Below are 22,143 nucleotides of genomic sequence, written 5' to 3'. Positions count from 1 at the left end.
AAGAGTGGTAGGGGAAACTTATAGGGTGATGAAGAACCAAGTTGTTTTGTTGGTACTTGGTATAATATAACTATATATAAGATAGTTTATATGGTTGGAAGCTAGGTATTGTTATGATGATAATATATAAAAGGTGAAGGATTGATCTCACTAATTGTTTTTGAATGAAACTTGTTTCTTATGACTTGTGAGTAGAATATGAAGGATAAAAAAGATGGTTTGGTCTAAAGGGAGTATAGGAGAGAAAAAGAAGAGGAGGGAGAGGGAGAGGGAGAGGGAGGGGTATGAAATTTATGGGAGGTGTGTGACTTGTGCTTTTCTTGTGGGTGAGGTAAATTTGGGGTCCAAAAGTGGATTTTGTTGTAGAAAGTGGATTGCATGTGCTGACAAGTAGGAGTACTATTTCACCGGTATCAAAGGCAACTCAGCTTTGCCTTCTCTCTCTCTCATTCAACAAATTTTGTAGAAAAAGTTTTAGTATTTGCAAGTGGGGGCACTTTCTCTTCTATGCATAATAACATTTACTACAACTAGTACTTTCTTCTTTTTTAAGAGAGGAAGATACCAAGGTTCATACTAATCTTGGATCTTAATTAAATCTTGAGTGCTTAATATATACTCCATCTGGAATGAAAAACAAACAACAAAATATAGTTGAAAAATTTAGTTTTAATAAATTAATTTTTTAACTATTATTTTTGCTTTTATTTCATTTTTGAAGGAGTATATTATATTTGCATTACAATCCAAGAGTACTGATCAATTGAAAATTTCTATCACATAAATTATATTGAATAATTGAAAGTTATTGTCATAAATAATATATTTTCTCTTCACAATACACAAAAGATTAAGAAATATATATAAATAATTTCAATTGATTTTATTTATTTAAAAGTGATTAATACGCTCCATCTAAAAGAATAGACACTCTAAGTGTCTTAATTTAATCTCTCATAATTTATAGAATAATTTATGATCAAACATTACTTAATTCTAGATTTAGTTGAAGACTCTTCTCTCGAGGCATTACAAGTGAAAAGGAAAACAAATCAATGTGATTTTTTTATCGATAATTATTATGTAATAAGTTGACTAATGACTATTGTAATAATTATGGCGCGCTCTAGAAGTGGAAAATAAAAAATTGGTTAAAGAAAAACATAGAAAATAAAAATAGATCAACGCTCCTTCTGTCATATGAGAGAGAGGAAATATTATTTGGTGATCACTAATCCAATCTATATGTATGAGTTTTTTAGCTTTTTTAATTGAATTTTAATTTTTGACAATATAAAATTAAATGAAATATATTATGGAATCATAATTTGTGATCATATATTTAAAAGCGCATGAACAAAGAAAGGGGCAGAAGAGCAACATTGATATTATTTTTGATGAGAGTGCCAAAATGGAGTGCCTGAAAAGAGAATGTGTACGATTTTCTTCCAGACCCAAAGCCAACATGGGAATAAAGTGTTAATTAAGTTCCTTTTCTTTATTTTTTTACTGATTAAAAATCTAGTAATAATAAACTAACTATAGACGCCTTTGAAAAACTCATCATCATGTTGCATGGGATCAATTCAAACACCAATATTCTCTTCTTCATTTCTTAAACTTACATATGAAGAGGTTAGGCAACTATGTCTTTTTAATTTCAAGTAGAGTCGGTAAAGACTTCATGTTAAAAACAAGCCATAATGCAAACATTGGTGGGTACAAAAAATGGTTCAAACTTGAGTTTGAGTTAGTGTGATTTAATTTGGTTTAGAGAATTCATAGATAGTTGTGTCAAATTTATGTTGGGGGGCATAAATATTGAATTCTTGAATATTAATTGGCTTTATTCATAGAAAGCAGAGCATGCAGTAAGTGGTGTTCTTCCATCTATCTAGGTGTGCACCAAAAAGAAAATCAGAGAATATTTTCGAACACAGATACCTCCCTTTCAATCCTCAATCATCTACTTCACTTTTACTTGTTTTGTGCAATGACCCATGACGTATCAATAATGTGTGAATCACTCCATGCATGTCATCTTGAGTTTAATGTTACATGATGAGTAACATCATAACTAAGAAGGACACATGATGATCCAACAATCATCGATACTTCATATATAATGGATCACTACTTGATGACCACTCAATGCTACAAATAGTACAAACCATTGGAATGCCTAGGTTTAGATATTTTTTTAATTTACTTAAAATTTGTGCTTAGATGCTAATGGTGGTTTGTCACGTGACTAAAGCAGGTAGAGAAGATAATTAAGTAGATGGTTAGAATTAGAAACCAAAATGAATCTATTAACAGGTAATCCAAATCATGAAACTGTATATAAAAGTAGGTTGTGCTTTTGGTTTGGGTGTGAGTGATGAGCACAAGCATTTACTGACTATAACTAGCAATAGAGCATTTTTCAAGTCAAAAAGTACCTTCTATCTTTGTTGGCCTAAAAAGACTTGCAAAGAGCACCAAATTATATCAACACATAGGACTCTGTTATGCTAGCTAGAAAAGGAGTGTTTGAACAAAAAACATTGGAATATATACACTTACAATACTTCTCTCTCTACCCCCACCAATATACTATAACGGTTTAACTTTTTTTATTTTTTGAAATAAAGGGTTATTGTTATCCTAATTGTTGATCTCTAAATCTATTTGGACACCATGAGATTTTGAGACAAAGTGAAAGGTACAGGACTATCTTTTCTCTTCTTTCTCAATCAAAACACCCCTCTTATTTTCCATTCAAACACATTTTATTCGAACTCAAATATTAATATGCCCTCAACTTTTGCTTAAAGTAAAGTAGTCTCTCATAAAGCAATATTAAAAGTAAAATATGGCATTATCTACTCAAAAGGGACGCTCATTTTATGCTTTTTGAGCTTCAAATAAGCATCTTCGACCTCTACGTGGCCATGTGGCAGAAAGCAAATATCTAAGCATCTCCAACCAGGTTTATGGTAGGATTCATAGTATTTCTTTACTATTTCTAAAATTCATTTAAGCTAAATTATTAATTAACATTACATACATTCATGTAATACTCTGTTAAATAAAACATTTGAGGCTAAAAATGATCAGTTTTAAGTCAAAATCAATTCTATCAATTATACTCAAACACAACTAAACATATCAAAATCAATGTTATATTTTTAGAATCAATTGACTCCTCCAAAAGTGTAATTAAATCACAATATCATGCACACAAAAATTAATTTTTGTGGTATAATAGGGGCTATTTATTAAAGAGAATTATGTCAGAGTTGCTTAAAAATGCAATTATTTTAATAAATATAGGTGAGTTGTTTAACGATATGTTAAATAGAGGCTTTAAAGAATACAGAACGAAAATGAGTTCTTTACATTTTGTGATGAGAAATAGAAGATTAGTTAATAATATTGGGGGGCAGGATGGGCAGCTTTAAAGGCTAGAATGGGGAGGAAAAAGTTGCTCTAATTTTGACATGACAGCCTTGTTAATGTAAAGGTGGTGGAATTACGTACCACACACAAACCTTTTTTCCCCAAAAGTTTCTTATTATTTTATGCCTAAATATCTGATATGCACTTGTGAATTATTTATGAGGAAGAAGGCCAGTATATCCTGAGGAATACAAATGATTACTCTACCTCGTGTTATCTGCGCACAACCGCAGAAGAAGAATCGAATCTAGGCACTTCATGGCAGGCTATACTGTATTATTGTATGTATAGAGATAGAGTATTGTTTACACAAAATGGGGTTCTGGTGGGTTTATCTTGCCGTCTCAAATATAATGACTTAATCTATAGGTAATAACGGAAGTTGACCTGACTAGTACTATTAACAATTAATTTAGGATGTTGTACAATCAAAGATTAATAAAAATATAAACTGAATTTTAACGCAATAATTAAAATGGTGTCCATGAAACACATGTCCTTGTTAAAAATCGGCCTTGACACCATTCATCATAATGGTGGCCTCATAGCAAGAATCCTACTTATTCCATCCAAGTTGAAGCAATAGTTTGTCGAGTTCAAAGCTTTCATTGATTATGGTTGACTATTCTTTGTAACGACAATCGAAAACATTAAAGAAATCGTTCACACAAAAAGACACATAAATGGGTTTGGGAGTTGGGACTCATCTAGGTCAAAGATCCACAAGACGCAAAGAATGTCACTAGAGGTTGCAAGGAGGTCAGGGTGTTGGCTCTTTTTATCAACAATGAAGATGGCTTATAAGTGTAGTTGCGGGTGTTCAAACAAGTGATTGGATCTTGTTATTTAAGGTATCACAGTTGGACAATCTTGTTGTAGACGATGTTGCACCATTTCATGGCAAAATACATGTATTTCAACTCCATGTTGGCTCCAAATCAACAATGTTTCCCCAAATGTGATATGTCTCATTCCCTAAATGACAAGAGTTTTGCCCCTCCTTGTTGGTACTAACAAAACCCCTTCACACTATACCTAGTTTGGATCGAGGGAAGTTATATTTTTTTATTTTAACGTTCTAGTTCCCAGAAGAATATAGTCTTCATAATCCGAAATTTGATCAGAAGGTAAGTAAAATCTAGTAAAAAATTGTTCTAGACAGGATTCGAATTCGAGTTCTCTCGAACGATTCTTCTTTAACTTAAGTTCATTAAACACATGAACTCTATCATTTGCTTAACAAAGTTTTAATTTTGTTCTTCAAATTAGAAATAGATTGGTTAAAAATTGTCAATTTAGTTTATATTTAAAATGTATTTTTCTGTTAAATTTCTATACTTGTGTTGTTGTAAATGTTAATGTACAGAGATGTTATTCTATTTGGTTAAACTATTTATGTATTGTCGTATATATAACCTTCCTATATAATATATGAGTATCTCAATAATTTGTGATGAGTCCTAATAATAAGGGATAATGTAAAAGAATTCTTTAACTAGTTTATAAATATTGTAAATGTTGTCATATATAAACTTCAATAATTTAGTCTAATGGTTAATGGTTAAAAGACAGGTATTAAATCTGACAGGTTGCGAATTTAATCCCTTCCAGTGCCATTGGATAGATGCAAATGTAAATCTCTTTATCGTTTTTCCTACGTTAGACTAAGACAAAAGACTATGTGGTTCATTATGACAGCAATGAAGGTATTAGAGGGTTGAGTAAATATGTTACACTATCACCCATATTCAAGTAACAATTTTTTTTATGTACCTGGGTAAATATCAATAGTGGACGTGGTCTTTGGGCTGGTTACGCTGGTATGTCATTTGCATTGCAATGGTGAACGTGATTAAACGACTTTGTTGTAGAGTCAAAGACCAATAGATATATTGATAGATGTATAAAGTTTGCCCATGGGTGCGACTGAAGAATTAAAGCATCCTATAATAAAAGATGCAATAGATGTGAAGTAAGGAAAATTACTATATTAGCGGTGTCCACACTTGCACAACCTCATTCATTTCCAATAGCCCTAAATATACTAACATGTACTTTGTTTTACAAGGTAACTAATGTATAATTGTTGAATGTTTTGTTGAATTAGTAAGTGCAGATCTTAGCATCCTACTAATAAAGCCCCAAGTGCAGGAGGTTACTTGAAGACCCAGGATAACAAAGGGGGAAACATTTGAGATCACAGTAAAGAATCAAAACCTACCCTAACAGTAAAAATGTAATACTAAACAGTGAAAAAGATAGCCGCCTATAATTTATAAGGAATTAAGAATAACAAGCAAAGTTCGTGAATTACAGAAACTTTGTATTCAAGTATTATTACTATTACAACGATCACATTTCTACATGAAATCAGATGAATATCTGTTAGACATACTATTATTAGTACATATATGCTGAAGAAATACTATACACTTAACTGTCAATTATTACAATGCAGCATCAACCTTATCCCATTTATAAAACCTTATTGCTTGTTGGAAGTAATGGTACTAGCATAATCCACACTAACATGCAGAGCTATTACCTTATCCCATTTATAAAACCAAATTATAAAACCAATTTGACGAGTAAAACATAAAAATGAGAGGCAATAATTCTGAGAAGGGAAAATTGTATATAAAACCATACAAATTCATTAACACAACTTTAACTACCTTAACCTTTGTGTATAGCTAATCCAAGATCATTCTGAAGTAATGGAGCAAGCATGTATTCCACTGCTGATCTCTGCTTGGTAACTTCATTTAGAATCGCCAATTGAGCTTCCTCACATGCTTTTTCATTTGGGAAACCGAGGGTCCATCTCCCATCTGCCAAATGATCAGGCTTGCTCAGATTGTTGTCTCTGGCTTTAATTGTATAAAACTGTGGATCAAAATTTCTGATTCTAAGATGCAACCACGAGGGGTGGTCTTCATCAATTTTAGGCTGTATCAAACAAAACAAAAAAGTGCAAATGAATCACGCTGAAGAATTCAAAAGATTATGACTTGAGCAAAATATAGAAAACCCCCCTCTCCCCAAAAACACATTCAATACCCATAGATTACTGGACATGATATGATTGTTTTTCTGTCGCTTGACATGGGAATTTTAAAAGAGAAAAAACTGAGATGCAGCAAAATTTAGTCGGGAAGAGTTAATAGTTTTTCCACCTTTGTTTTAAATTTTAGTGCAGTTGATAGTTCAATGAACCTCACAAACACCGAAAAGTAGTGGATAAAAAAAGTGAAAGTATTAACAGGAACTCTAATGCAAGACCGCAATACACACAAGCATGTGCTTGAGATATCGGCAGCATTCACATTAACACAAATGCACTGCATGGCAAGAGAGTGTAAAGAATTTTATCCATGAGACTATCTCGAACGTGGCAACACATGAAAATAAAAAAGTTTGGAAGCCAACCAACAAAGTATAAGATGATGATAATAGGTCACCCTCATCTCGGTGATATTTAACATTAACCTTAAGATGAGTATCTATTAGATTAGTTGATCGAAGGCTCGTCATAGAAACTAAAAGAACAAGCAACCGCAGACAGCTACAATCGAGAGTTCACAAAATAATCACGAAACGAACAAGGACCAAGAATGGCAGAAACAATTTCAAGAGCAACCCAATGGGATATTGCTAAATAAAGCCAAGATTAACTAAGAGCTCACAGGTTTGATCGAACCTACTGATACTATGTCATGAATAAGGGTTTGATGCCTTTTGCTTTGACATTTCGCAGTATAAATGGTAGTTACAACATTTACCTCTAATAATTACAAATTAAGGGGATCAAATCAAATTCTGATTTGTCTAACTTATTCTAGGAAAGCTGATAAATATAATTACAAATTGATATGATTTCCTGATTCACATCTTCACTTTTTGTAAAACAAAAATATAATCAGACCAACATCATTAAAATCTCAGAAGCTAGGCTCTGACAAGCAAAAAGTTAAGATAATATTGACTTACACATAACCCAGCCAGTGGAGCGATCGCAATCACAACTCCATGTCGACTGCGGAATGGGTGTTTCTCTGCAAGAAGCAATTTTCCAATCATTCCACATGCCATTGGTATTACATATACATCCCGAATTGCAGAATTTGAAAATGCAATTCCACATGGCATTCCAGATTCTGCAGAAGAGTTACACAGCATTAGAAATTTTAAAATAAAAATACCAGAGGCACAACCAAGTTTAAACATATGATGCCCACCCAAAGAAACATTGGACCCAAAGCTAGCAGATGAAACATTTGAAGTTCGGTTTGTTCCAGAATCATTGGTTGAACTGACCATAGTGTTCAACAATGGCTTCTCAACCAATATACTTTTGAAAATGAGTGTGTTCAGCTGGAAGTGGAGAATAAATGCCTACAGAAATAAATGGTATCATAAGTAGGCTTCAGTAATTTTAAAGAAGAGACACTAAAATGCATGATGAAATTAACAGCAGAGATTAAAATCATTAAGATATACACACAGATATAATGTATGGGTTGAACAGGATAGCTCATAAATTGATTAAAAACTTACCACCAATCGAACAGAATAAATAACAATACCTTCATTGCATTATACATCCTTTGCCAAGCAAAGTACGAAGATGTTTCGCCTGCCATAGACATCAATTTACTTGTGATGAAATCATAATCAGTACTTGATACAGTTCAATATCAACAGGAAAATACTTAAAGAGGCCAATAGTTCGTGCAAAGGTGACAATACCATTGGTAGATTGTTGGTGAAGAACAAGCTCAAACAAAAATAATGGATCTTTATATTGGGAAGATTGTTCAAGAACTGCATGCAATATAACGCATGTGCATTGGAGAAAGAAAAAAAATTAGAATCTTTCATGATAATTTCCTTTTTGTTAGCACAACAACCATCAAGCCTAATCTAAACAGGCTTACCGACCTGAATTAAGGGATGTCATTGGACTCAATCTAAATAAATAAAACTTCAATGGTACAACAAGAATTTTGACTCCCGTTTTTTTGTTAGAAAAACATTTATGCAATTTGTTCAGCCATATTAACCGTATACTAACTTTTAGCTGATCAGAAACCAAGTTACGCAATAAATTTGTATTCAATCTAAAAGTGAACAAAGTAATAAATACCTCTTATACAGCTTGCCCATTCAGTTCTTATTGCATCTGGAATATGATCAAACCAAATTCCATCAAGTTCTTTCAGAAAGCATACACGAGATTGATCATATGAAGTCTGCCAATGGAAACTAGAAACTATAAAACTTTAGATATTCTGAGTACATAAATACAATTTGGTAAACAGAAGTAATAATAGCATGGATAAATCATCCTTAATTCCTATAACATGTATATCATCAAAAACTAAAGACTAAATCAACCACATAAAGCTATATAATCCATCCACATGCAGATTAAAAAATCATGTATTATCATATAACTATGGCTAGCATACATATCTTCCCAGAACAAATCAAGATGTTGACTGTAATTAACTTTCATTGTTTTCTTTTATTCCATAAAATATTTCCTAGTTTCCTTAGATAGATTATGTGCATGTTGATTTCAATGCATAAATTGAAAAGATTGTTAATTCTGTTTTCTACATATATTTATACATCCACTCATGTAAAATTAACAGTGTCCACTGATCAGTTCCAAAAATGACATATTTTCATTAATCATGCATCTTACAATCTGTGAATCTCTGTAGTCAATAGCGCCCACTGGAGCAGTGTAGCAGCCACTAGCCGCAACACAAATAATTGGTTCATGAAAACAAGTTTTCCAGCAAATGAAGACAGAGTACTAGCATAAATTATCCATCTTTAAGTTGCACTATGGAACAATTAGATTATTAAATACCTTTTAGCCATATCAATTAGCAAAAGTTTCAACTCACTGAAAACGAGATAACTTATACATCAGTATTGAAGTCGATACTTCTCTCTATGCAAGCTCAGTCACCCAGATATCTTATATGTGTTGTCGTCTATTTTCTTTGACATCTACCATATATATTCTAAAATAAATATGTTTTATACTCTTCAGATCAATTATATGCTCATTTATATGCATAACTGATCAATTTCAAATCATAAGACAAATGCACAGGCAGAGTCTCTACTCCTGGCACATTAGGAGATGCGACTTTGTGATCTTTCAGCTTGCATCATTTCATAATCTGATTGTGAGATTGATGTTACACTTTTTTTGCATAAGTATTGACATACTGCATAAATTAGTATCCCCACAGTATGAGGCTTTAACAAATGGTAATGAATAATAGTTAATCGAAACTTTGAAAGAAGAAATAATCAAAGCAATTTCCATAATCAATACATCGTCAATGTAAAATATTAATTTTGCTCAGCCATATTTTGATAGGAAAACTACAAGCAAAACTCATGCACGTAGATACCAACTTGTAATAGTGTGTATGGAAATTAGGTGAAGCTGTTGAATACTTACTTTGAACAAGAGAAGATTATCACTATTAAGTCCCTCTCTGTGGAAGATAAGTAGCTTTCGTAGGCACCATCCAACATGCCATAGCATCATTGCAGAGAGGGATTGCTGGAAGGCTAAAACCTTAAGGAGGGCGTTTATAATCTGTCAAATTTACGAGGACATGGCTATTTTGTTATCATTATGCATGCTATAATGGAACAAAATTTGACAACTAAAATTATATAAAAAATTTAATGATGAAGATTAATTTCATCAAAGAGATTAAAATAACAATGTTACATAAAATCAAGGGAAAACAACTTGAAATATAGGTTGTAAATATTGGTTAACTATGTGAATAATTAACCACTCAACCGTAAATATGTTCAAATAGTTGATAATGACTTGTGTAATATAGCTAATAAAGATTTGTTTCCATAATAAGACATATTTGGTTAGATATGATTGGTACAGTTCTATCCTCTTGTAATTCCATGATTTTGATGGGTGTGTGTATGCATACGTTGAAGAATTATGAGAAATCAAATTTGATTTTCTTTTATTTTATATTATTTTGTTTATTTTTATGTTATGATTATGTCATTATTACTCATTATTACTATTGTAATTTCTTTTACTATATAAACAGCTCAGGACTGTAGTAATAAGATATGAAAGTATTTTGCCTTTTACTTTCTTTATGGTACCAGAGATCTTGGTTAGGGTTTCACAGCCTAATGGAGTTCAGGGATTCAAACTTAAAGGGGTACCAACATTTTGTTTTTAATTTACATACGACCTGTTTTGCGACCCAGCCCATTTTTCCGTCTACCTAATAGCACACAATACCCCATAGAAGGCGGCTATTATGGGTAGCAGCGGCGGCGGCCGCAAAGGTTTTGGTGAAAAATCAAAAGTGGTCAACAATGCCGGCAGTAGTGGTTCAAGCAGCGGCAGCCCATAATGGGGTGGTCCTAGTGGCGGGGGCGGCCCAGCCGACAATGGCCCAGAAGGTGGTTTCTCCAACAATTTTTTTCCAATTTTTTTTTGCCATGAGGGAACTTCTAATACCCTAAAGGTTGAGTCTCAAACTCCTTCTTGCTTTATAGCTCAGAGAGGTAATTTTCCAAATACTACTCTACTCAGTATCAATCCTAGTTATACTTGGATTATCGATTCTGGTGCTACTGATCATATGACGAAGAAGTCAAGTTTGTTTTCTTCTTATAATCCTTGTGCAGGTAACCACAAAATTAATATTGCAGATGGCTCTCTTTCAATCATTGCAGGGAAAGGTTTTGTTATTTTGTCACCTTTGTTAACGTTAAAATATGTCTTACATGTTCCTAATCGGTCGTGTAATCTGTTATCCATTACTAAATTAACAAAGGATATAAATTGTCAAGTTAGCTTCTTTCATTCTCATTGCACTTTTACAGATTTGAACACGGGGAAGATGATTGGCAATGCTAAGGAAAGTGGAGGACTCTATTATCTTGACAATGGACTTGACTTCAAAGACCAACCTAAAATAAGTACCTGCTTTGAATCTACTTTCTTTTCTTTTAATAATGGTGATATTATGTTATGGCACTTACGGTTAGGACATCCTAGTTTTTCGTATTTGAAACATTTGTTTTCTAAATTATTTTCTAAGAAAGATTTGTGTTTATTTCATTGTGAAACTTGCAAATTTGCTAAATATCACCGTGCTTCTTCTTCTACACAACCATATAAACAATCATAACCGTTTGCAGTTACTCACAATGATGTTTGGGGTCTTAGTAGAATAAAAATCTTTTATAATAAAAAATGGTTCATAACTTTTATCGATGTTCATACTACAATTTGTTGGGATTATTTATTGAAAGAAAAATCGGAAGTTGAACAGGTTGTCAAAAATTTCTTTAAAATGGTGCAAACTCAATTCCAAACAAATATTCAAGTCTCTAGAAGTGACAATGGTAAAGAATATTTTAATATGCTTTTGTCAGATCTTTTTCTTGAAAATGGGGTAGTTCATCAAAGTTCTTGTGTTAATACACCCCAACAAAATGCAATTGCAAAGAGAAAAATAGGCATCTTCTTGAGGCTGCTAGAGCTTTACTCTTTGCAAATAAGGTTCCAAAATATTTGTAGGGTGAAGCTGTTTTAACTGCATCATATTTAATTAATTGTATGTCATCTAACGTTTTAGATTTTCAAATCCCTCTGTGTTTTTCAAAATTTCCTTTGACTCATGTCTTTGCTGATTTTCCATTAAAAGTTCTTGGGTGCACTACTTTTGTTCATGAACATAAACAACTTCGCAAACTCGAGCCACGAGCAATTAAAATGTGTTATTGGGTGCAATGCTTTTGTTCACGAACATAAACAACTTCGCCAACTCGAGCCACGAGCAATTAAAATGTGTTTTTACTTTTTATTGGTTACTCTCTAACTCATAAGGGTGTAAATTTTGTCAGATCTTTTTCTTGAAAATGGGGTAGTTCATCAAAGTTCTTGTGTTAATACACCCCAACAAAATGCAATTGCAAAGAGAAAAATAGGCATCTTCTTGAGGCTGCTAGAGCTTTACTCTTTGCAAATAAGGTTCCAAAATATTTGTAGGGTGAAGCTGTTTTAACTGCATCATATTTAATTAATTGTATGTCATCTAACGTTTTAGATTTTCAAATCCCTCTGTGTTTTTCAAAATTTCCTTTGACTCATGTCTTTGCTGATTTTCCATTAAAAGTTCTTGGGTGCACTACTTTTGTTCATGAACATAAACAACTTCGCAAACTCGAGCCACGAGCAATTAAAATGTGTTATTGGGTGCAATGCTTTTGTTCACGAACATAAACAACTTCGCCAACTCGAGCCACGAGCAATTAAAATGTGTTTTTACTTTTTATTGGTTACTCTCTAACTCATAAGGGTGTAAATGTTTTGAACCAAAATAAAAAAGAATTTTTGTAACCATGGATGTTACTTTTGTTGAAAATCAACCATTTTTTTACTAACTTTCATCTTCAGGGGGAAAATTTTAAGGAAAATTCATCTTTTGCATTTGAAAATATCATTACTTTAGGTGATATAATGTTGTCACAAAATTTTGAGACTTTTATTGATGCACCAAAAGAAAGTGTCCAAGAATCCATATTGGAACTCAATTCACTTATGAATGAAGTTCCGACATATTTGGAAGCAACAATTTCAAGTCAAAATCACAATGAACAAATTATTGATCTCGATAATAATGAATGACCACCTTAAATGCCACAACATAATGACTCAGATAAAGAGACACAAAGCAGGTTTACGACTGTTGACCCTACTTGGAAAGGAAATATCTTTGAAAAAAGAAACTATAAACAAAGAAATGAATGACCGATTCTCCGACCCTTCCAAGATTCCTTACCAATAGATAATCCAACACATCGTCCTGATACAAGTAAGTCTTTTTATGTTCTTAAGGGTCGTGTTGAGTATCTTGTTATAGATCTTCCTATTGCAATTAGGGAACATGTTAGATCATGCACTATACATCCTTTGCCTAATTATGTGTCATTCAAAATTGTCTTCTTCATTTGTTGCGTTTACCTCTCAGTTGTCTGCGGTAGAAATTCCAAAAAATGTACATGAGGCTCTAAAAATTCCAAAGTGAAAGGAAGTTGTTCATGAGGAGATGAAAGCTCTTGAGAAAAATCAAACTTTGAGAGTCATGATTTTACCTACTGGAAAGAATAAATGGATCTTTACTGTGAAATATAATTCTGATAACAAAGTTGAAAGATACAAGGCATGTTTGGTTGCTAAAGGGTTTACTCAAACATATGACATTGATTACTCATAGACTTTTGCTCCTATTGCCAAATTAAACAATTGCTCCTATTGCCAAATTAAACAATATTAAAGTTCTCTTGTCCTTGGTGGTGAATTTGATTTCTCTTAACCAATTTGATGTAAGAAAATGCTATTCTGAATGGTGATTTGGATGAGGAAGTATACATGGATAGCTCTCCTAGCTTTGAAGACAAGGTTGGTTCAAATGTGTGCAAACTCCAAATATCCATTTATGGTCTCATGCAATCCCCAAGGGTTTGGGTTTGAAAAATTCACTTGGTCAGTTAAAAGGCAAGGATATGTTGGTAAGATTCCAATTCTAATTGTATATGTAGATGATATTATTCTCACAAGAGATGACATTGTTGGAATGGAATGATTGTTGATCCCTTTTATTTTATATTATTCTATTTATTTATGTTGCCTTGTACTTTATTCAGTGTATATATATATATATATATATATATATGATCTGCAATCATTCTCCAATTAGAAATAAAATTCAGAATTTTTTTGCAACTTGGTATAAATTATAAGAACTCCCAATCTTGGGTAATGGGGGATTTGCATACCGAATGCCTGAATTGTGGCTAATTTTGGGGTCCTAAATTGTGGCAACTGTGAGCATTCTTCAGTGCAGCTTTGGTGGCCTCACTGTGCCCTTTGATAATGGTGCCTATCAGGACCCTAGATGTTGTTGTCCCCCACCACCTCCCTTAACCGCCGATCACACCCACAAGGATGATATCCGAGAACAGTCAACCTCAGAAATATTTAATTGTTGACCAGACCATGCAGGGTCAACTGTCGAAAGGAGATCCACCAAAAAATGTTGCATGTTTTGGATGGAAATTTGGTGACTTAGAGGAGTAAAAAACAAAATGTAGTTGCAAGATCAACTGCAGACAGAATTTAGAGCTATGGCTCAAGGGGCATATGAGTTGCTATGGATGAAGTTCGTAATATACGACCTCATAAAACAATAAAAAGCTCCATGAGATTACTGTGTGACACTAACAATGCCATTAGATTGCACACAACCCAATTCAGCATGTCAAGACAAAGCATTCAGAGGTAGATCGATATTTCATTAAGGAGAAATTAGACAGCAGTCTAATAACCACAACATTCATCCCTTATGGACTTCAGTTGGCAAATATGCTCACTAAGGGACTTACTATAGAGCAGTTTTACAATCTTACTTGAAAGCTGGCAATGGTAGCTGTCCATTCCCGAGCGATATGCAATATTTGATTAAATATGATTTGTACAGTTTTATTCTCTTGTAATTCCTTAATCAGGATCGGTGTAGTCTATATATATGATTTGTAATCATTCTATTGGTAATAGACATGATGTAGTATGCCATTCTAAAAATTATGTTCCTGTTCAATTCAATTCAATCGATACTTACCCTCACATCCCGAGTTCCATATAGCCCTATCATTGGAGATAAGAAACAATCAAGATCTGCAAAATTTGCATGAAAAAGAAACAAACAAATAATTCAATCACTTACTAAAACACAATAGTTAGTATACATAATTGAACAAAATATTGATACCTTTACTTTCTGCCAAAATAAGCAACAGAAATGTAAAAGCTAACAATAGGCTGCAATCCTCAGAGAAGACAAATTCAAGTATTCCACTCCTGGAACAATAGCAATTTCATTACATTTAGATAGAGATTAGAGAGGACCATAATACATAAATGATCAGGATGCTTCCTTTTGATGTCAACTACTTCTATAGCATTACTACTAATAATCTAGGAATTCCATTTATCAATACAATATAAGGTTTCTTTTCTTATATCCCACACTTCCCTGTGGGTCTTCCTTCAGACATATATACACAAACAAAAGGAAAGTAATGAATGCTCAAGAGTGAAGACAGAACAAAACGATCTAAACAGTATAAAGTCTACAATGTAACTTACACTTAAAAAACAATGAAAAGATATGAAGAAAAAAATATGCCAACCTTTTGGAACAAAATTCGCCATTACTTAAACAAGACATGAAATCATCCCAATGAGCACCTAAATAGCTCCCATAGATGCTCTCAGCTCCAATTAACTCCGGAGCATAACATATAGTTCTTTTTTCGCTCAAGCCCTTTAAAAAAAGTTTAACATCATCATGGCCATCAGAACCATTCCCTTCACCGTGAACTCTCACATTTAAGTTTAAAAAATGATACAAGATGAAACACGCGACATTGTTAATCATGCTTCTTCCACCAACAACTTGAAGAAGGCATGATACAATATATAGTGAAGTGACAGCAGATAAACCTGGTTCCTGGGGCAAAGAAAATATGGTTTGAATGAGTACATCAAGTGGGAAAAAATGTTGAAATAAAAGACATGTAAGACAAGAGCAACTGGAATGTAGGAGTTTTCACCAACAAGATTTTTTGTGTTCCTTTCCTTTTAATAATGACTTTTGTCCAATTCTCTTGTAAGAATGCCATAAGATGCAGCTAAAATATAAGTACACGGGGAAATTTTATTGAAGTATGATAATGTGACAGTTCTCTCTTTCTATATATAAAATTGAATTGACGTTAAACTACAAGTACAAAGTCAAAAGTAAAAAATCCTTAGAGATAAGTGGCACTTAGTGAATGATTTTTCCTCTTTCCAATACAAGAAAAACAGAACTACGGGATTTTAGAAAAGTAAAAATTTGAATACCAAATGAGGGCATTCCCACTCTACCATACTAGGTACTACAGATTAAATTTTCAGGATTTGGCAGAAACCATCCTCAATCATAATTAACAGAGTTGAACATTAAAGTCAATCTAGAGATGGTACAAAACCAAGATAACTAAAATGAAAGGTTGACTAGATTGCAGGAAGTTTTCTCAGCTTACACCATTATTCTTCGAAGCTAGTGATGAGAACAGTACAGGAAACACAAGCCTGTTCAGAAGATTTTCAGTAACCAGTCTTGTCAAACGTGGCTCGCCAACACTAAGGATGTCTTTGAAGTAGTACAGTTCATCCACAATTTTATCAGATTGAAGAATCAGCCCATTTCTTCTTTTTTGAGTCTCCATCTCCCTGCTTCAATGTAGGGAAGTTAGCTCTTCAGAAGTAAGAAGTGTTCAAGCGCATATTATCATAAAGCGACAATAATTATCTCATTAAATTGTAGTCAACGTACCCTTTATCATATAGAATAACATCTAAGCAGAAGCATATGTCTCTTAATCTATGAACTAGGTCAGAGAAATACTCGGAAACTGGAGGAGTCAATATAAATTGATATACCATGTCATCGCTAACTGTAAAACCAAGACAAAAGCACTATAATATTTAGGATCTTATTGCACTAAAAGCATGCTTATAGGAAGTTCAAAGAGGAAAGAGCAGCAATATACCATTGTATATATTGAGAACTAATGAACGTATTGCTGTCTGAATCATCTTTTCCTCATGATGAGCAAATTTTAGAGCCTCGGTGTACAAGGGAAAGGAGATTACAGCATCCTGCAGTTGAATGTTGAAACAAAGATAATCTTAAAACACTTGTTGAATTCAGGCGGTCAAAAAGACATCTCCATCACAAGTTAACTGACGATAATGTTGATGATTGACCTGGTATTTTATTAGAGAGAATATGGATAATCTCCAGTATTATCGAACAACAATGTAGACCTACAAAGGTCTACACCTCCCTAGACCAAATGCCTCAACAATTTCTCAAATGACAATAAATGTCTCCATCTCAGCCTCTCCTCTTATTCATAGGCAACATGCCTTATTTCTTCTATATATATATATATATATAAATCCAACTAACCTAATTAACTAACTACCTCACTAGCAATTACCCACCACATACCTAATAGACTTCCTAACAATACTCTGATACTCAGTTGGTAGAAAACTGATATTATAACCACCTAGCCGTTATCATACCAGCAACAATTTGAAATTCGGGAAATGGCTAATGGGCTGCAACACAACCTCTTTTCCATCATCCTTTCATTCTCAATCTCACCAGTCATCAATGTGTTGGATGTTGCCGACTAACAAATTGGATTTGGCCCAATGTGCCCAAGAAGCCTCGGGCCTTCCGAAAGTTTCTGTCCCCCCTCATCTTCCCATTTTCTTCTGCGAAGAAAGCATGTTTGTTTGTGCCTCGTCCATCTTTGTTCCAACCTCCACACCAAAGCATGGGGTTAGTGGTGGTGGCGAACCAACCAACTTGCACAAAACCCTTACCTCCAAGGTGTTGGCTTGCCCATTTCTTACACCATCGCCCTGCTCTCGACAACACCACCCCACAGCCCCACAGTGCCATCAATAATTCAACAACGACTCTTCAACAACTATGTCTTTGCTTGTTATATCAGTAGTAGTTCTAGATAATGCCACTATTTTCATCGCCTCCTTCGCGACACCCATCCCCAATGTGATGAAACCCGTCTTAGCTGCATCCATTGATGCCTCTTCTTGAGCTACCTTTAGCTACGCAATTAAGACCACTATCCACTTCTAATGATTGTTCTTTGTTCATGCCTTGTCATGTTCTTTGACCTTTTTAATTGGTCCGATCAGGCAACCCCAAGTGTTTTCTTCCTTAATGCATTATTTCAACAGAGTGGATCACAAACCACCACAACTTGAGACCCCCAAGGTGCCATTTGGATTATATGGTTTGTTCTTGGGTATTTGCCCATCCAAAATTTCAACCCCCCTTTCCACTACCAGGTCTTGCCTTCGTTCCTTCTCTATTATCATTTGACTAGGAACTTGTCTTACCAGATCTAGTATGCATAATTGTCAATCCCAGATATTGGCCGTTTGGTGGCCGACATTAAGAATACTATAGAAGGATATGGAATAGCAAGAGGACGACAACAATTCCAAATTTTGCTATGCCTATTAAATAATTAAAACTACATAGCTAGCATGGTGTTTCCTTTTTTTCACCATTCTAGCTTTAATGTTCTTTTCCATCACTGCAATCCTGGTTTCTGGTCTTCAATCCTTCGATTTTGCATCTATTCTAGCTCCTAAGATTCTAATTCCCTTTCTTGGAACCATAATGTTCTTCATTCAATTTTCTCCTAAAACTTGCAAGTTGCAATCACTTTCCTTAGCTATCCAATTATCCAAGAATGTGCTTCTTCATTTTTTGCTAACCCTCAACACTTTTTGAAACCTTCAATATGCCCACAGGCCACAGCTACCAGTTGATAGAAGCCTGGTATATTAATAGAAAGAACAAGGACAATCTCCCCGATTACATAACTATGTTGAACTTTGAGAGACTGCACCTCTCTAGCCTAAAGACCCCAATATTTTCTCAAATGACAAGACAGACCAACCACTCAGATAACATGCCTTATTTCTTCAAACTATGTCAACCTAACTAACCTGCAAAACCAACTCTCTCACTAACAAATATTTAATGGCACTGTGCTAGTAGAGACCTAATAGTAATGGTTTCCTCCTTGTATGTTATTCACGAATGTAAGTAAAAAGTTTTCCAAACCACTATACATGACAGGAAACACATACGTTTTAGCTGATATCTTTCGCAACTAAAATATATTTAATTATATCTGCTAATGACAAAATTGATTTGTTGAGGTAAGATCCGCATCAGTGTAAGTCGACAAATGTGGCCTGATAAGTGCAACATTATAAATATCAAGCCTTTCAAAAGTGGGGAGATAACTATGTTGATCTAAAAGACAGCAGCAGACCATTAAATTTGTGAGTTTTAGCTTACCCCGTGAACCTTCACAAGGAGGCAAAGTGTGTCTCTATTTATTTTACCACTAATTGCCCTGAATGAAGAAATAAACCAAAAACATAAATTATTTTCAGATCGAATTGTGATAACAAGAAACACAGAAATGCGATAAACAAAATATTAGAATCACAAAATTTTACCCTCCCCGATGTTATTCAGTAACCAAATAAAAACCAAAAACAATGAGACTAAAAAAGGTAAACAATAACAGCATTTCTCTATCAATAAGCAGAGATGACTTCAACCAAATGCTGATGGAGAAAGGGAGACATAAAGGAGAGGCAAAAAGGATCGCAAACCTTAGAAAAGAAACATAGTATGAAGCCAAGTCTCCACCATCAAATTTGTAGGGGTGCGAAATAATGTTGTTAATGTAACCATTGCTGAAGCAATAGTCTGCAACATGCAAATATGAAATACCAATTTATAGTAAGTATTAGTACTAAGGAAAAACCTTAAGAATAACATTATGTTTTGTAAAATGAATGTCAATTTAAGTATGCATGAACAGATAAAACTTAGAAGTTAACGAGCTTATACATAGACATCAAGAAAAATTAACCATCTTACAAAGTGCTTGTTCACTATCCATGTTTTGAATCATTATGCTCAGATATTGAAGAAGCGGTGCTTCAATCTTTGAATTTTCACTAGTCTTAAGTAAGCGAAGGAACTCTGCAAGCACTTGATGTTCCATGAAACATCTATATGTTTACTATCAGTCACAAACTATCGAAAATCTCATCAAAAAAATAACAACAATATTATAAAAATGAAATTTTCACAACAAATTCATACTCAAAAATCAACGCATCTTGTCTATCACCATAGGCTACTATCTCCACAATACATTGCAATAAATCCACCACAAATTCCTGCAAGAAACAGCAAGCAAATTACATTGTGATTTTTTATCTACCAAAAGAGAATGCACACCCAAATTTACTTATGTTACCCTATTATGCTCGTGTACAACTTTGATTTTCCGCAACTCACTAATTACATATCTGAAACAATAATGTCGAAGATCCATAAGCATCGAAAAAAATCTTAACAATACAATTTTGAATAACAAGTTCAAACTCACGAAACAAGAAAAACCTAGAAATTTAGTTCCTCTCACGAAAAGTTACGATCAATTAAGTTATAAGGGAAAACAGAGTATTAAAATCTCACATGTAACCCTAACGATTGAACTTACTTGAAATGTTGAACGGAGAAGCGATCGACAGTTCGCCAGAAGGAGCCGAACATGGCGACGGTGAGAAGAGGAATGAAAATGAAGGGAACGATGAGATCTCGTTGTGGAATGTGAAGGTTGAGGAGCGTGTGGAAGAAGCAGTTTCGGTGTTTTGCATTGTAGAATGAGAAGAAGAAAAAAGTGAATGGTTGAATTCAGAGTGGTTTTGGTTTGGCTGTTTGGTAATAATGAAGTGATAAGTAACAACCGTTCAACAACCTTTCAACATCTGAAACTTGCAAGTGGAAGTAACCATGCAGAGCTACGTGTTGGAGATTAGTGTCATCACCCTGACCCTGCTGGGAGTTGAAGGATAATTCCGTTTTGCCATATCATCGCTCGTCCCTTCTTAGACTTTTGGGAGTTTGTAGCATAGGAAAATAGGAGATCAAAAATAAAATTATATATTTTAATAAAGTAATTTTCTAAATAATAGTAATAGAATGTTTATGATTAATATAATTTTAATTTATAGAGTATTACACTAATATAATAATGATTTGAATAATTTATTTAAATCTTCTAAAATTTTAGTTCAATGTATTTTTTAGTTTCTCAAAAATAAGGGATTTTGTATTATGAATAAAAACAAATCTTTCAAAACTTTTTATTTCATTCATCTCTTCCTTGTTTTTTTAGAGTCCTCCCTTCCCTTCTCCTCCAATTTTGCAAACAAAACCAGAACTTTTATAGAACTAGTTTAAAGAAAAATGTAATTGTAAGGTATCTCTTTAGTTAGTTTTAATTTTTGAGTGATGTCAAATTGTTTAGTCTAGATGGTGTTTTTGTGTGTTCTTTGTTGATTTTTATTCTCTAATTTTTTTTATAGATTACTTGATCTAGAAAGAATGTATGAAAAAAATATTCACGCATCACTCACTTCTCAATTTACTTTAGTAAAAATATCTACTATTGTTGCAACTTAATTGACAGATGAATTTATCAGTAACATGTGACATCTTAAAAAATTTGTCAATAATAAATTCGATGTAACTTAATTAAATTATTCTCCAACTTTTAGAATCAATTTCAAACCATCTGCTAGAGGTTGTAACAATCTGAACGATCCCACTACATCAGGACCCTTTAGACGAGAAAAGGAACTGAGTCTTGTCTTCTTCCATCTCATATACCAGATTAAAAGCCGCTAAAGTTTACGCATATGATAGGGGGCCCTTTCCACTCCTTGTTGAAGTTGCAAAGCTCATTGAGGCAGATTGAACGCTACGCCCTTGGAATAAAATCTTTTCCTGGATAGATGATGTACATCCAAATCCAGATGCCGAAGTTTTTGCAGGGTGATCAAATTAACTTAAGAACCTGGGTCAGATTTTATTGAGCGAACCAGAGTCACTATGATGTAAAATTGGCAAATATGCCTCTTTCACA

At 33.7% G+C, this 22,143-nt stretch overlaps 1 protein-coding gene across 7 annotated transcripts; it reads right to left on the bottom strand.

Moving 5' to 3' along the window:
• Window positions 1-5,691: 5,691 nt before the first annotated feature.
• LOC101508663 (protein TRANSPARENT TESTA 9-like) lies at window positions 5,692-21,116 on the bottom strand. 7 transcript variants are annotated; one of them, XM_004497612.4, is made up of 19 exons: window positions 20,716-21,116; window positions 20,470-20,521; window positions 20,313-20,389; window positions 20,085-20,218; window positions 19,814-19,910; window positions 19,491-19,548; window positions 17,128-17,236; window positions 16,911-17,031; window positions 16,618-16,807; window positions 15,721-16,040; window positions 15,300-15,388; window positions 15,150-15,205; window positions 9,929-10,069; window positions 8,588-8,693; window positions 8,191-8,265; window positions 8,028-8,077; window positions 7,680-7,836; window positions 7,432-7,598; window positions 5,692-6,390 (listed from the first exon to the last, which is right to left on the bottom strand). In XM_004497612.4, the coding sequence occupies exons 1-19, from the start codon at window positions 20,766-20,768 to the stop codon at window positions 6,118-6,120; spliced, it is 2,325 nt and encodes a 774-aa protein (XP_004497669.1). In that variant the 5' UTR covers window positions 20,769-21,116; the 3' UTR covers window positions 5,692-6,117. The 7 variants fall into 7 exon arrangements, with proteins under 7 accessions (XP_004497669.1, XP_027189779.1, XP_027189780.1 ...); XM_027333978.2 differs by lacking the exon at window positions 8,191-8,265; XM_027333979.2 differs by lacking the exon at window positions 20,470-20,521 and having other exon boundaries at window positions 20,085-20,229.
• Window positions 21,117-22,143: the final 1,027 nt, after the last annotated feature.

The sequence above is a fragment of the Cicer arietinum genome, chromosome 4 (assembly GCF_000331145.2).
Source record: "Cicer arietinum cultivar CDC Frontier isolate Library 1 chromosome 4, Cicar.CDCFrontier_v2.0, whole genome shotgun sequence".
Taxonomy (NCBI): Eukaryota; Viridiplantae; Streptophyta; class Magnoliopsida; order Fabales; family Fabaceae; genus Cicer; species Cicer arietinum.
The sequence above is the reverse complement of the archived record's forward strand: the minus strand, read 5'-3'. Positions and strand labels throughout refer to the sequence as shown.

Excerpts from the sequence above, each read along its gene's own strand:
- LOC101508663 (XM_004497612.4), bottom strand. The coding sequence starts at position 20,768 with ATGTTCGGCTCCTTCTGGCGAACTGTCGATCGCTTCTCCGTTCAACAT. Across the intron at positions 15,389-15,720 it reads GGCGAATTTTGTTCCAAAAG|GAGTGGAATACTTGAATTTG; the intron begins GTTGGCATATTT and ends CTATTGTTCCAG. Across the intron at positions 10,070-15,149 it reads ATGGAACTCGGGATGTGAGG|ATTATAAACGCCCTCCTTAA; the intron begins GTAAGTATCGAT and ends TAAATTTGACAG.